Source organism: Hypomesus nipponensis, chromosome 17 (genome assembly GCF_054491055.1).
Source record: "Hypomesus nipponensis isolate SF chromosome 17, ASM5449105v1, whole genome shotgun sequence".
Classification (NCBI taxonomy): domain Eukaryota; kingdom Metazoa; phylum Chordata; class Actinopteri; order Osmeriformes; family Osmeridae; genus Hypomesus; species Hypomesus nipponensis.
In genome coordinates, this window is record NC_140377.1 from 16,947,977 (window position 1) to 16,963,100 (window position 15,124).

The 15,124-nt window shown below is 40.2% G+C and overlaps 1 protein-coding gene across 1 annotated transcript in view; it reads left to right on the forward strand.

Moving 5' to 3' along the window:
• Window positions 1-457: 457 nt before the first annotated feature.
• atp2a1 (ATPase sarcoplasmic/endoplasmic reticulum Ca2+ transporting 1) overlaps window positions 458-15,124 on the forward strand; it is a 53,823-nt gene continuing 39,156 nt past the window's right edge. The window contains exons 1-7 of the mRNA XM_084678605.1: window positions 458-589; window positions 729-865; window positions 1,897-1,914; window positions 2,288-2,370; window positions 3,851-3,955; window positions 4,668-4,806; window positions 14,968-15,048. Of these exons, the coding sequence (XP_084534731.1) occupies window positions 748-865; window positions 1,897-1,914; window positions 2,288-2,370; window positions 3,851-3,955; window positions 4,668-4,806; window positions 14,968-15,048 (544 nt within the window). The 5' untranslated portion in view covers window positions 458-589; window positions 729-747. The remainder of the gene's footprint in view (window positions 590-728; window positions 866-1,896; window positions 1,915-2,287; window positions 2,371-3,850; window positions 3,956-4,667; window positions 4,807-14,967; window positions 15,049-15,124) is intronic.

Sequence of the window (15,124 nt, forward strand, 5' to 3'; positions counted from 1 at the left end):
TCCCTTACTCCTTGATTCCTATTAGTGATTCAGTTTGAGGCAGTAGGATTTAAATTTCATTGAATCAATGGATGTCCTAAATAATTGAAATTATTTTAGATTTGTGTAATATAATACACATATAATTTTCTAGGGTCGGCAATATCCATGACATGACGTTTAGAGACCACACTCCCAATCCCTATTCTACTGATCAGGCGTGTATGTTCCAGATGCAGACCTTATTCTCAGCCTCACTGAGTACACCTCTCTACAGTTGTTGTTCAATGCCTCCACATGAGCGACAACACCACCCACCCCCTCCACACAAGCGACAACCCCCACCCTCCTAATCTCTCCCCCCTTCTGCCCATCTTTGCCTGACCCCCTTAGCCAATAGGGTCCAGGGCACATGGTAAGCACCAATGGGACAGTTTACCCATCTGTATAAAACTTTTCAAGGGCCTTTGCCAGGTTGCACTTTCTGTCAGTCCTGCACTCCAGTTTGCCAGAGAGGAGAGAGCTAGCACAGTGGGCACAGAACGAGCAAAAGAGAGAAAGAGGGGGCTTGCCATCTTCAATTCCAATCCCACACTTCCTCTACAAAGTGGTGGGTAATAATTTATTCAGGCAGCTTTCTACAGTCACATGGTCACCTGGAAAGATCTACAGATTACTGAAGTCTGACGACCCTGTAGGTAAAGACATGGTATTTATGTTCTCTGTCTTTTGTTTCCTCTTCTCTGAAGCCTCTTCTTTTCACCAAGGATGGAGAATGCACACATGAAAGAGCCAGATGAGGTTCTAGAATTCTTTGGAGTGTGTGAGAACACCGGCCTCACATCTGAGCAGTTTAAGAAGAACCTTGCCAAATATGGCCCTAACGGTGAGGCAAAACTATTGGTGGATGGACAAATCAAGAGACCATGGGATATATGAGGGGATGTTGATAGGGTATCCGGATCAGAGGATGAGAAGGGGAATATATGTAGGGGCATGAGTGGGACAAAAAGAAAAAAGAGCAACAGAGAGAGGAAGAGAAACAGACAGAGACAGAGACGACCAGGAAGCATAGTGGAAAATAAATCTGACTGGATGGTTTTCTTATGATTGGCTGTTGTCTGAACACTACTTTAGTGCCTGAAATCTGTTGAACTTGACATCCTGCTGGTGCAGGGGTCACCATGGTCTTCATTCCAAGGTCATAAGTGCCAGTGATGCTGGAGAGGCTTATGATTTTTGCAGTTTGAGAATTTAATAAAAGCATCACTATAAAAGCATGATGGCAGAGATTTTTTTTGAGAAACACTTTGAATTAAATGTTTCATGTAAATGTTATCACTGAACTAGAATTGAATGCAGTGTGTCACTACATGTTCAACTACAACTGGATGTAACAGTAGAGTAGACAGAACACAACTCACTTTGAGTCAGATGGCAGCAGGATCAGATATAATATATAAATACACATGAGCAAGGAATAATTGATTTATTGCTTTCTAGGACTACAGTATGCTGGTTAGTCTGAAATTAGGACAATTGGTTGCTGATACAAAGACTGTTTGATTAATTTAGAATTATTAAAATGATTTCCATACTGCACCATTTTTAAACCTGGGTAACTACACAATAATTAATATGCCACGGTAATTCCAACATAAACAATTGTATGAATACTGTCTATTACATTTTTTATTTTACTATAATTTACCTTCTATCAACATCAAGCTGTGGAAACCCTGCAGCAGTGTTTCTTTCTAACCTAAATCCTGTACATTGGAACATGGCCGATATTAGTGTTCATGCATAATTTAAATTTCGAAATCCCTTGGAACATAGGAGCAGTGCCAACCTTTAAGTTGAGCTACTAGTTGCAATGTACTGCTAACAATCTTTTCTATCTTGTATCACTCACAGAGCTGCCAGCAGAGGAGGGTGAGTTCATCTGTTCATCTGTCCACTCTTCTATTTCTATCACTCTGTTTACTTACTTACAGCCTGTCAATCACACAATGTCCTTGTCTCGAGTCATCCAGTGACACTTGTCCGCCTACTAACTTTTATGAATTATTGGATGTTGTGCATATTTGGCCTGAATATTACCTTGCCTACTCACATGTAATAGACAAGTCATGGACAGAGTACCCAATATCCCTTTTTGTGTAATTCTAGAAAAATTATAGACAAGAGAAGTGTCACTTGTAATACATACAAACATACAGTACATTCATGCACACACAAACACACACACACTTTCCACTACTATTTTCCTTAATTTGTGATTTCCCCCTTGCCGTTTTGATCTCAGGTAAAACCATCTGGGAGTTGGTAGTGGAGCAGTTTGAAGATCTGTTGGTTAGGATCCTGCTTCTGGCTGCCTGCATCTCTTTTGTGAGTACAATCTGCACTAGTTGCTACATGAACTTAGTTCATCAAATCATCACTATACCCATTCAGTTGGTTCTTGATGTCTTGGTCCTGGCTGAGACTAGCTAATAAAAAAGTCAGGTACTGAGGATAGTTTTTTACACTGAAATGTGTAAGCAGTGTGTATGTATCTCTCTCTCACACACACACACAAACACACATTCTCTCTCAAACATGCACACAAACACACGTGCGCAAATTCTCACTAACCCATACAGTATCAACACACAAACACACACAAAGGCCCGCTATGTTCTGCATTTGTTTGGCACTCAAACACTTGTGTTGAGTATTGGGGTCAGGTTTCATTCTGAATAAATGCTCTCACCCTGACCCATCCAAGGAATCCTTCCACCCCATATTTTATATAGCTGTTGTCCTCTGTCTCTCCTCTCTTCCTGTCACCTCTCTCTGTGTTCTCTCTGTCTACTTCTCTTTAAAGCTGTTTTGGGGTAGTGAGGGTATACACAAGGTCTTAATCCCCCTCCTCTACAAGCTTTCCTCCATGGCCAGCTGTCATTATGGCCTTAGAAGGGCTGGTGTGTGTGTATGTATGTGTGCATTAGTTTGTGTTAGAGTCTTTGTGCCTGTGTTTGTGTGTGTACATGATGGGAGGGGCGCAGTCTCAAGCCAAGCTAAGAGATATTGTATCCTTGGACAAAGGTCAGGGATGGAAGGAACGAGGGAGAAGAACAAAAGAGGAGGGGAGGAATAGGGTTGCACAATGTCATTGTTTGTCGCAAAGACAAATGAGAGGACTCGAATGAGAGACATATGGTTGTGAAAGGGGCTGCATAAAACCTGCTTCACAAAGTATTCTTTTGTTTAGGCATTTTGTTTTGACTGCAAGACAAGATATTATTATAGAATTACTGTAAGATTGAACTACATACAATGTAAATTACGAAAAACAAACCTTGACTTGGAGTGCATCTTCTGACTAAACAAAGAAAAGGAAAAAGATAAGAGATGTTGAAGGATTTACTGAGACAAAATAGGAAACTGTTAAGGAAGACAATAGTAGGTTGGGAGCCTTTCTTGAAATGGGATTATGAGGTATAAACTGATAGGTGAGTAGATGTATGAGTTACCCATGGAGAGCTTATGTCTGTGGGTAAGACTGTCTGTGCTATGCTTCAATGAATCAGAACTGATCTGTGTTCATGACAACACGGCCCTTTCCTAAATTAAAGTGTTGATAACACGTGACTGAGACACACAAGAACATATACACACTTACACAGGTGCACTGATGGATCTGTACACACAAATACAATCGCAGCCCATAGGGTGGCTTGGTCATAAGCATTTGTCCTTCTTGTCCGATATTGTGGTGGCTAAGAGCTATTGCAAGAGTTAGATCCAGGGTGTTCAGTATCACCAAGTAAACCTCCATTCTGTCTCCCTGACTCTTGGTTTTGTTCTTTTTCTCTTTGTCACTCAGGTGCTAGCTTTGTTTGAAGAAGGTGAAGAGACTGTCACTGCATTTGTGGAACCCTTGGTCATCCTTCTCATCCTCATTGCCAATGCCGTGGTTGGAGTGTGGCAGGTCAGTTAGAGGACACACACACCATAAATCACACACGCACAATGCCTGCTTAGGGTCAGAATCTTTGTTCTGTAGGACACAGGGCACGGAATGATTGGTATTATGTCAGGGACAGGTGAAAGGTGAAATGTTAAGCCCAGGAGTGGTGGGGGTCTGCAGGAGGAGGAGGAGAGGCATGCATTTCCATGAAGGCCCGCCGGCAGGGGCAAAAATGTAGACCCATCTTTTAGGCCCACATTGTGGTCCATGGTAAAAATACAGTGGGCTGATCAGGTTACAGACAATCAAAGAGATGTGTGGGGTGGTAGTGGGGGGCAGGTTTGAGGAGTGTGCTGGTGGGGTGGGGGGATATTGGCCTTGTGGTGGTCATTTGGAAACTATGCATGAGGATTCACACATCGCCCACTAGTGTGTGTCTGTTTGGGAAAGGTGAGGTGGTGTCTGTGTGTGCCTGTGTGTCTGTGTGAGAGCTATAAGTGGCAGGAGTGACACTTTACACTTTGGGGGAGGTTGAGGGTGGACAAAACCCCTGGAGATTATTGTTTCCCTGTTTATCTTTGACAATTCAAGTCTGGAACTGTTCCAAGAGGAAACATTAGTGTTAGATCCATAAACTGTCTGCTTTAATGACAGATTTGTGTTTAGAAAATTGAAACAGATTAAATGGTACCTAAGAGAAGCTAAGGTTTTGGTGGGGTTGTTGCCCTGACAGGAGCGCAATGCAGAGAGCGCCATTGAGGCTCTGAAGGAGTATGAGCCTGAGATGGGGAAGGTTTACCGGGCGGACCGGAAGAGCGTGCAGAGGATCAAGGCCAGAGAGATGGTTCCTGGTGATGTTGTTGAAGTGTCCGGTGAGTTTCCTAGAATAAGGTCCATGAACATTCCTTGGCAATGGTACCTTCACAATGAACACTTGCACTCTTCCAGTTGATCCTCTTCACAGTTTGCATGTCTACACTGTGACTACTTACTGGTCTGCGAGTTCTGCTGTGAGCCAGATGGAGAGGGATTGACCTGGCTCTTAGGAGAGTATGACAACTCTCCTGCCAAATCCATTTATATATTTTTTGTTTACATTTGTGTATTTGTAGGTGACATAGGGCCTCCTTTTTGTTCCAAAGGCAGTGGGATATGCTTAGATGCTTAATCATGGCTCAGTGTAACGGGAAGCCCCTAATTAAGAGCCAACAGAATTGTTATAACAACCCTTTCTGTCCTTTGGTTGGTTGAATGAGTTTCCTGTAACTCAGTAGCCCATGACACAGGAAGCACAGCAGTCTGTGTGTGACAGAGACAGAGAGAGACACACAGGGTGGAGGAGAAAGGGATATATCAGTTTGTAGTCATTTTTGTGTGTGTGACAATGTTGAAAATAGAAAGACTTATAGGAAGTGATTAATACGTAGCCCCTGAAGGAACCTGTGAAAAAAAAGGACACTATCTCGAAAAAAGTTTCTCGTCCGGATGCGTTACAGTTTCCGGTGTGTAGATAGCATTACCTATAGCTTCATTGCCTTCATTCAAGACACTTGTATTGTTTACATGTTTGCTGCTGTTTAATTATTGACTTGTAGCCTATTTATATAAATGTATATTTCCTAGATATGTCTGTTTTATCACCCAGTATTTTTACATTTTGAAAATCACACCGGGGAAAGCTAATTTAAGGCTATTTTGCTCATGTCTCTGCAATTGTTTCCCCGGCCTTTCAAGGCTGCAATTCTCCTTTCTATCAGCAAATGTTGCAAGCATTCCCATGCACAAGTCTGTCATTCAGACAAAATTTACACAGCCTAAATACAATATGTTCAGCAAAATATGTACAGTTTATATGTCTATAATTAAGTGCAAAATTATGAAAAAATTTAAGTGAATTCTATGAAGTGCATTAGCTTCACATGGGCATTTGTGTGTTGACTGGTAAGTGCAGTTATTATGTCATGACATAGCTGGAACAATAATTTTAATAAAAAAATACTAATATGTTTTGTTAAGAGGTTAAACATAATAATAATTAGAGACATGGACAGACCAGTGGCGAAAATCTGCTATCAATTTTGGGGGGGATAATTATATGACATTTTCTCATGAACAATTCCTGAGGGGGACACCAAAATTACTGCTGTAACACATATCCTACGTTGTAATATCTTAAATGTATCTTATTAATACTAGAGAGGGTACAATTTCTGGGGAAATTGTGAGGGTGTGCTTGCGGCTGCCCCAGAAACCCATAGTCTCCTGGTGTTTACATATTTTAAAAAGCATTTAAGTGTATGACTGCAGTTCTGACCATTGTGTTCCCTTGATATTATTTTTTTTTTAATTACATGTATCACTCAGATGGTATCCCTCAGTAGGTAATTTAGTAAATTGTATTCAGATATTAACAACTTGTTGGTTGTGCAACAAGAGGAAGACACAGCATCTGCTTCTTCAACTCCTTAATCCTCTTGAGACACCTGTTGCACCTGGTTATGAGGTTGTAGGCATGGGATGTCTAATATTGCATTTGTCTAATTATGTGTAGGACAGTGTTTCTCAAGTGGTAGGACATATTGATTCATAAAAGCATCTTAATGTATCAACGTAAATATAATAATGTTATTTTAAAGCAAGCAATGACATGGCTAATTCAAAAGCAGTTTGCTAGAGGCAAGCTAGCTGCCGTTGCTATCCACACTCCACTGATTGTTTGAAAGCGCAGGAAATTAGAACGTTTCTTTTGTAGGGGATAACATTTACATTTAGCAAACGCTTTTATCCAAAGCGACTTCCAAGAGAGAGCTTTAAAAAGTGCATAGGTCACTGATAATAACAACAAGATAGCCCCAAAGCATTGCTGGTAGCCAAAAACAAGAAGTACACATTGTGAAAAACCAAAAAATAAGTGCTAAAGGGAAGAAACCATAAGAGCATGTAGTTAAGCAAGTTACAATTACACAACATGAATCTCTAAGTGCAAGTGTACCTGTAGGAAAGCAATAAAAATAGGATTAACTAAAATAGAATACAACAGTTTAAATCAGCTACCACTAACCAACAAGGGCAACAGTCTAGGATATATAAAAGCAATAAGCCCCAAGAGGCCATGGTTTGCGCTGATTTTAGAACAGGTAAGGGGAGTTGTTAAGCACGACGCGAAGCGGAGTTTTCGCCAGTTGTTTCGCCATGAAGGGGCTTATTTCCCCGATAATGACCGGCGTTCTATACATTATCCCGCTTATTACACGGCTACTTGCCAACAAAATCAACTTAACACAGTGTGTCTTTTTACAATGTATTTGTTACCATTCGTATTGTTGATCAGCAGAGAAATAGTTCGCCAAAGACGTTGAACTTCATAGACTTTGAACATTCTTTAGGCTTCAAATCAGCTGACGTCGCTAAGCAACAGAGTACGCTGGGGTTGAAAAGTTACCGGACTACTTGCGGAATGCTACGAAAGACGTGAATCCGAGGCAAAAAGGCCACTTCCCTTGACAGCAGTCAAATATGCATCGGTCAATATGAGAAAATTGTTCACCGCAGAATGTTGGGAAGCCCCATTCAAGTGAATGGAGCATTCTACAGTATTAAGAACAGCCGTGTAATAAGACATAATAAAGTTTAGCCATAGCTGTGGCATTGAAAACAGGACTGTAGCCTACTAAACTGCCAGTGGGCTAGCCGAGTCTGTGACTATGTGGCTAACGTCAAAACAAGACGCAGTCTCACTCAAATTCCAAGTTTTACACAACAAACTATGCTGACCCGCTGGCTGTATTCGCAATCGCCATATCTTTAAAACACTGCTGTCCATTTAGATGTAGAATTGACCCTGGTACGAAATTAAGAAAGTACTCACCAGACGCAGATCGACAGGTCAACACTGTTGACAACATTGCTTCTGCAATCGTCAACGGAGGCTGACAGGCTCTTACGTAGCAAACAAATCAACGTTTTTACAGCAACCTATATTAAAATCTCACCACCTGGCTGTTTTCACAATAGTCATGTCGTCATAACATTTCCCTCTTTCTGTTTTATCGTGTAAAATTGAACTATAAAATTAGCTACAAATACTATTATTAAATACTACTATGACGCTTTCGAGCATGGCTGCTGCCTAAAAGAGGAGGCGGTCTCACGGGCGACCTGCACTCGCTCAAATTTGAAAGACTGTCCCGACCTAAATCAAAAATGCGAGATTGCAGTTCCACTCAAAATCGCTTTCTCTACAAAGCCAAATGGTTGTGATTTTTTGGGGGTGGTATTTTTCACTCGTAATCCAAGCTCCAATTTGCAAGCTAGAAAGTCTATCACGTTGTAACCATGCGTCGTTGCTAGAGGCGGTCTCATGGGCGACCTGCACTAGCTCAAATTTGACATACTGTCCCGACCTAAATCAAAAATGCGAGATTGAAGTTCCACTCGAAATCGCTTTCTCTACAAAGCCAAATGGTTGTGATTTTTTTTGGGGGGGGTATTTTTCACTCGTAATCCAAGCTCCAATTTGCGAGCTAGAAAGTCTGTATCACGTATCCATGCGTCGTTGCTAACGTGTGTTGACGTGCTGACGTAGCTAGCACAGGTTACCCTTCGTCGACAAAAGGCACTTTGTCCCCACAAAAACGTTGTAACCTCCTAAACTGTGCAACAGAACGTAAATCAAAATACAAGCAACTCAATCGCTAGCAAGACAAACCTTTTGACATCAACGTTGTGTATGTCGTCCAAATATTGACTGAGCCTTAGGGGGGCAAAAATAAATAACTAGAAAAGGCTGTTTCTGCGAAACAGCAGTGAGAATGCTGAAAACCTGAATGGGGATGGCTGACCGTGCTGAAAAAGTTGAAAATAGTGAACATATAGTAGAAAGTTATAAGCTGAATGTCTTGTGAACATTTTAAAGGTTGAATGGTGTCTCTATCTGAAAGTATGCTGAACTGATTAAGTTTGAAAGAGGAGGAAGCTTTTTAATGATTTGAAAAGATTTACCATTACTTTTAAAGGGAGAATAATTTGCACAAAAACCTTAATTGTCTAAAAAGTATAAAAGTCAGAAATACCAAAAGTCATAGCCATCATCTCCTGAAGGAGCTGAACATTTTGATACCAAAATTGTAGGAATCGGTGAAAGTATGCAGGACTAGTTAAAGGCCAAAAAACGGCGGAAGAACTAAGAATATGGAATAATAATAATAAGAAAGAGAAACAGGAAAACAATAGCGAGAATGCTTAACAGCATTCTCACAATAATAAATAAATATATATGTGAGATTACAATGGTTTGTGCAAGCACACCCCAATTATGTACACCCCTACTACAACCCCCCCCCCCCCCCCCCCCCCCGGGATTTCTGCCTACAGGGCTCCGTGATTCCTCAATTCAGCCGGCCACATTTTATTGTCTCCACTCTCTTTGCACACATCTTACTCCTTTAAAATCAAAGTCCCCCTTTTCTAATTTCTGCCTAAAATACACAAAATAAAAACAGCCCACTCAATGAAATATCTTACAATAGCATGTCTGAAATATTGAGAGGTATAAATGAGTAAATGAGCATTTTACAACCTCTTAGCCTACATCTGGCTGCAATGAATGTCCATGTTTTGTACAAAGAGTGCATTAACGTAACAATAAGCTAAATTAAATGTATTCTTGAGCTGTTAGTAGGCCTATCAGAATTGAATAATTGGAATGTTGACGTTGTTTAAAAGAACTGCTTAGGAACTGTTGAGACCAATTGCATTGATTCACTACGAGATTGATCATCAGAAGGAGGGGATGGGATATCGATATTCAAACTTAGGCTAAACATCATCATCAACAACATGTTGGCTAACATCAAGTAAGAATATAGCCTAGAATTTCCAAACAAATTACACATGGCTCTCTAGTCAGCTGCAAATATGGATTAACCCCCCCAAAAATCTAACAAAAGGTTTCTCAGTGGTTTACAGTAGTATCATATGTACTTAAAAATATCCTAAAAGTTTACCAAAGTTTGACTCCAAGAAAAGCCCAATTTTCAAAATGGCGGCCATCAGGTCCTTAAAATGACAATTTCTCCTTTGTATTCCTCCTAAAACAGGAATACTGGTGCTTGATACATGTTTTGGCCATGTAATATTCTAATGAGCATATATATATATTTATATATTAAAGCAATTGGTTATAAGCATATTTATGAGAAAGTAAGTACAATTTCCCTCAAGTTATTGCATATTTCTCCTTTCTCATATTGTTTTGCCCTGTGTTGGTGGTTTCTGTCATTCATAACCATTCTTTTGATTCAAGTAAAGAATAAATTCATAAAAACTGTGTGGTACTGTAAAATAAGTCAAAACAGGGGTGCCACCTTTCCAATCCACACCATGATCTGGAAGTAAACTGTTTGGCAGTGGTATTTGGTTGAGGACTTAGTTGGAGGCAGATGTTCTGGGGTAACTTATTATTTGGTGGTAATGATTTTCTTGCTAAAAAGGTTGTAGCGCAAAGAGGCAAGTGAATCGGTACTTTTTCCGCCAAAAAACACTGCCATTGCCTTGGTCCCATGGTCCTCTATGACATTCCTTGCTTGATGTGTGAGCAGAAACACATTTGCATGCACAGGACTGGATAGTTGATTCACCATTCAAAAGTTTATTGAATGCTGTCTGTTTGCCAACACAAAAAATGTGTGAAGTTGTATCAGGTGTGAATAAACAGCAACTGGGAACACAAGTCACTACCCAGGACGTGTTTCATCTCACTGATGTTGTACACTTTAGTAGCTTTGTAGAGGTAGTAGAGGAGAGGAATAAGTCTGTATCCTCCCCTACCAAGGTTGTGGGCTGATGTTCTGAGGCCTTGACTGCAGCTTTGACAATGTCCATGTCAACATCATCTGATGCATTGATAACAGTGCAGCCCTTATTCTCCAGCTCCTCGGTCAGAAGATTGATAAGTCCTTGTTTGTTGCAAGATCTGGAAAGGAAATTATCCTTTCTTCCCACAAGCTCAGTCTCTGCATTGAAGTTAACGATTGGGTGAGTGTTGTCACTACGTCTCTGATGCGTATTGTCTTTGATGGAAGGACCTTCGCTATAACTTCAAAAACAACTGTTACTTTACCATAATGGCCTATGGTAAAGTCTGCATATGACTGTGCAATGGCACCGTAACTGTCACCCTTTTCCCATGCCAAGCGGTGAACCAGGGAGCCACCGTCAAGGACATAACGCTCAGTTTGTGGGATGGAATCCAGGACAGTTTTGTTAGATTGCCTGCTTGAGAACTCAGTGACTGCCTGCGCTAGTTGGGGCTTGTCGGCTATATGGAAGATTTCCTTTCCTTCGAACAGGGCTGCAGGAAATTAGCTCATAGCTCACTACATCTTCCAGTGACATGATCAGGAACCTTGACATTCAACTTTTACATTGAATGTCAAGTCTATGTTTTAGCAAGTGTCCAATAACACGAACTGAGTAGGAGTTACAGGACATAGGCTAAATCGATTACATCTCTGGTTCACCCCAAACAAAGATAAAACATTACAGTAATCTCACAAAATCATGTATTCTGTAAGTATGTAATCATGTCAGTCCAATGGATTCATAGACCCAGAAAACATGGGGTTTGACACCAAGATTACTTGGCTAGGTCAAATAATGAAGTAGTTAAGATATTTTGAGGGCTTCCAGCCCATCTTGGAGCCATCTTGAAAATTACACCTTTCTAGTGGTCAAACTTTGGTAAACTTTTTGTATGTTATTTAGGACAACTAATACTACAAAAAACAGCTGAGAAACCTTTTGTTAGAATTTTAGGGTTAGGTGTTTGTTTTTTCATATATGCAGCCGCCTACTCATGTCCTGACAATAAATGAAGAACATTACATGTTTGCCAGTATAACTGGATCTAATTAGACCATTGAATGTTTCTGATGTCCCTGGGCCCTATCTTGCACCCAGCGCAATTGACTTAGTCAACGACGCAAGTGTCATTCTTAGTTTGCACTCGACGCAAAGCCGACTTTTCCCTCCACAGACGCACGTCGAAATGCCTTTGCGCTCCCGTGGGTGGTTCAGCGAAAAAGGAGGCGTGTTCCGGCGCAAACGTTCCCTGGTGCTATTTTGCAGTTTCCGAAAAACAATTCCGCCACTGACCGGGAAAAACGTGGTTTAAAGTCAATGGCGTAATATTCAGATGCTATTTTAAGGCCGCAAGCTTGGTCCGTGTGCACTGCTGGCGAGGCCAGGGTCTTCTTTCTGCGAAGTCAAGTTACTTTGTTTTGATTTATGGCGTGTTACATTTCTTCAATGATTATAAAAATATTTTCATAAGAAATTTCTATGTATGTGAACTTCATTTGTAACAATGGTAGCAATTTCCTCCCATGACTGTTTAACCGAAGCTAATTTGGTTAGGTTTCTTCTCCCATGCCCATCAGAATCAGAAATCGGTTTATTCGCCATAAAGCTTATGTTACACAAATACGCGATTTGCTGTGGTAGGAAGGTGCAAACAATAAACATATGCTGGTATAAATTAAGTACATTACTTAAACTAATTCTAAGAACTAAACAATTTTAAAATATAACAATTTAAAAAAATTAAATATATGTAAAAATAAGAATAATAATTTGAATGAGTAGCATGAGTGGGCAATTTAGTGCAATGAGAAAACTGCTCTGCCTTTCTCATACAATGTCACTTCTCTATCTTTTATGGCCCTGACGACAACGTCGATCTCCTCGGCTGTGAACCTCTGGCGTGCGTCTGGCAAATCCGCCGTTATAATAGCAATTCGCTATGGAACAAGCGCTGCTCTTAAAGGGAATGTGAGATGATGCTCTAATTGGTTTATTGCACGTTACGCCCAAACCACACCCATTAGTAATGTAGCTACTTCAGACCAACCCTTTTTAGATTTGCGCCAGGCGCAAAGTCATTTATCCTGCCGGCAAAATAACAACCAAGCTGAAGTCACGCCCACAAAGTTACTTGCGCTTTGCGTTTTGATACTTGCGTTTCAGATCGTCAAAATAGGGGGGCCTGTGTGTTTGTACTTTTGACTGGGGACAACAATGCAATCTTGTCAGCCGACTATAAAATGTTAATAATGTCGGGCTACTATAGACCAACTGCAGTCTAACCTGCAACAGGTTTGACATCCTTTAGCCAATAAATAACATTTTGCTGAATAATTGAAGAACTAGACAACAAATGCTCAAATGAAATAATCACAGACCAACAACACAGAAATGAATGACAGATTGACGAAGGCATGTTCAATTTCTGATCGTGCCTTTGCTCCGTCCAAGAAGCGCCATCTATCGACCATTAGGTGTCTGTAACAGAGTCCTTGTCTGAAGATGCAGGGATCATTTGACCACTCACTTCAAGTGTTCAGTAAATCTCCTGAGGCAAGACAAATGTTTCATGTCTCTTGCACTTCTCTCTGCACCAAACATCTATTATTTTCATGTCAATGTTTTCCCAATGTCTCTGACCCCTCCCCTTTCCCTCATCCCTCTTTTATTCTGCCTGGGGTTTCAGCTTTAATGACACATTTCCACTCAAACCAGTCAGGCAGGGTGACAATCTGCCTTTGTCTGTTTTTCCATCTTCTCTGTCTCTTTCTGGTGAAGAGGTGTACTATAGCCCAAACATCCAAATAGCATTACAGAATTTTCCTTTTCCTTCAAATGCAAATGTTTTAACACAATAGTGTCATTATCAAACTAGCCCTGAATATGTGTGTGCACTTCTAAATTGCAAACCTACTATTATGCAAATACATTTTGTGTGTACCTACAACCCCAATTCCAAAAGAGTTGAGACGTTGTGTAAAATAAAATAAAAAACTGAATACAATTATTTGGAAATTTCATAAAGCCATATGTTATTCACTATAGAACATAGAACATATATCAAATGTTTAAACTGATTAAATGTACAATTTAAGGAAAAAATACGGTCATTTTGAATTTGATGGCAGCTCTAAAACCTGTATATACCTTTCAGCATTGATAGTGCCTTTCTAGATGTGCAAGCTGCCCATTCTTTAGGCACTAATGCACCCGCATACCATCAGAAATGCAGGCTTTTGAACTGAGCGCTGATAACAATACAGATGGTCCCTCTCCTCTTTAGTCCAGAGGACACAGAGTCCATGGTTTCCTAAAATTATTTCAAATTTGAATTAGTTTGACAACAGTACAATTTTCCCACTTTGCCTCAGTCCATTTTAAATGAGCTTTAGCCAAGAGAATATGTCAGTGTGTCTGGATCATGTTCACATATGGCTTCTTCTTTGCATGATACAGCTTTAACCTGCATTTGTGGGTGGCACAGCAAACTGTGTTCACAGACAATGAGTTCTGGAGGTGTTTCTGACCCCATGCGATGATTTCTTACAGAATCATGCCTGTTTTTTTACGTAGGGCCTGAAGTGCCTGAATCACAAGCATGCAATATTTATTTTCTCTCTTGTCCCTTACACATAGAGATTTCTCCAGATTCTCACAATTATTTTATAATATTGTGTACTGTACATGATGACATTTTAAAACTTTTCCCAATTTAATGTTGAGGAACATTATTCTGAAATGGTTCCTCAATATGTAGATGGATGTGTTCGCAGATTGGTGAACCTCTGACCATCTTTACTTCTTAGAGACTCTGCCTCTCTAAGATACTCTTTTAATACCCAATCATGTTACTGACCCTTTTGTAATTAACCGAGTTAGTTGCAAATATTCCTCCAGCAAGTAACACTTAATTTTTCCAGCCTTTTATTGCCCACATCCCACGTTTTTTGAGACGTGTTGCAGCCATAAAATCTATGTATTTCTTCCTTAAAAGGGAATTTCCTAAGTTTAAACATTCAATATATTTTCAATGATCTATTGTGAATGACATATGAGTTTATAATTGCATTTATGTTTACATTTCACAGCGTCCCAACTTTTTGGGAATTGGGGTTGTACATGTGGTGTAGGCTTGTTTAAGATACATTGAATGTATGTGTGTTCTTTCTAAGTTGGCGACAAAGTCCCTGCAGATATCAGACTTATTTCTATCAAATCCACAACCCTGCGTGTTGACCAGTCCATCCTAACTGGTGAGTGTAATATGACTCTGTGAAGACAAATTCATCATTCAATTCAAATGCATCATATAATAAAAACAAAATAATA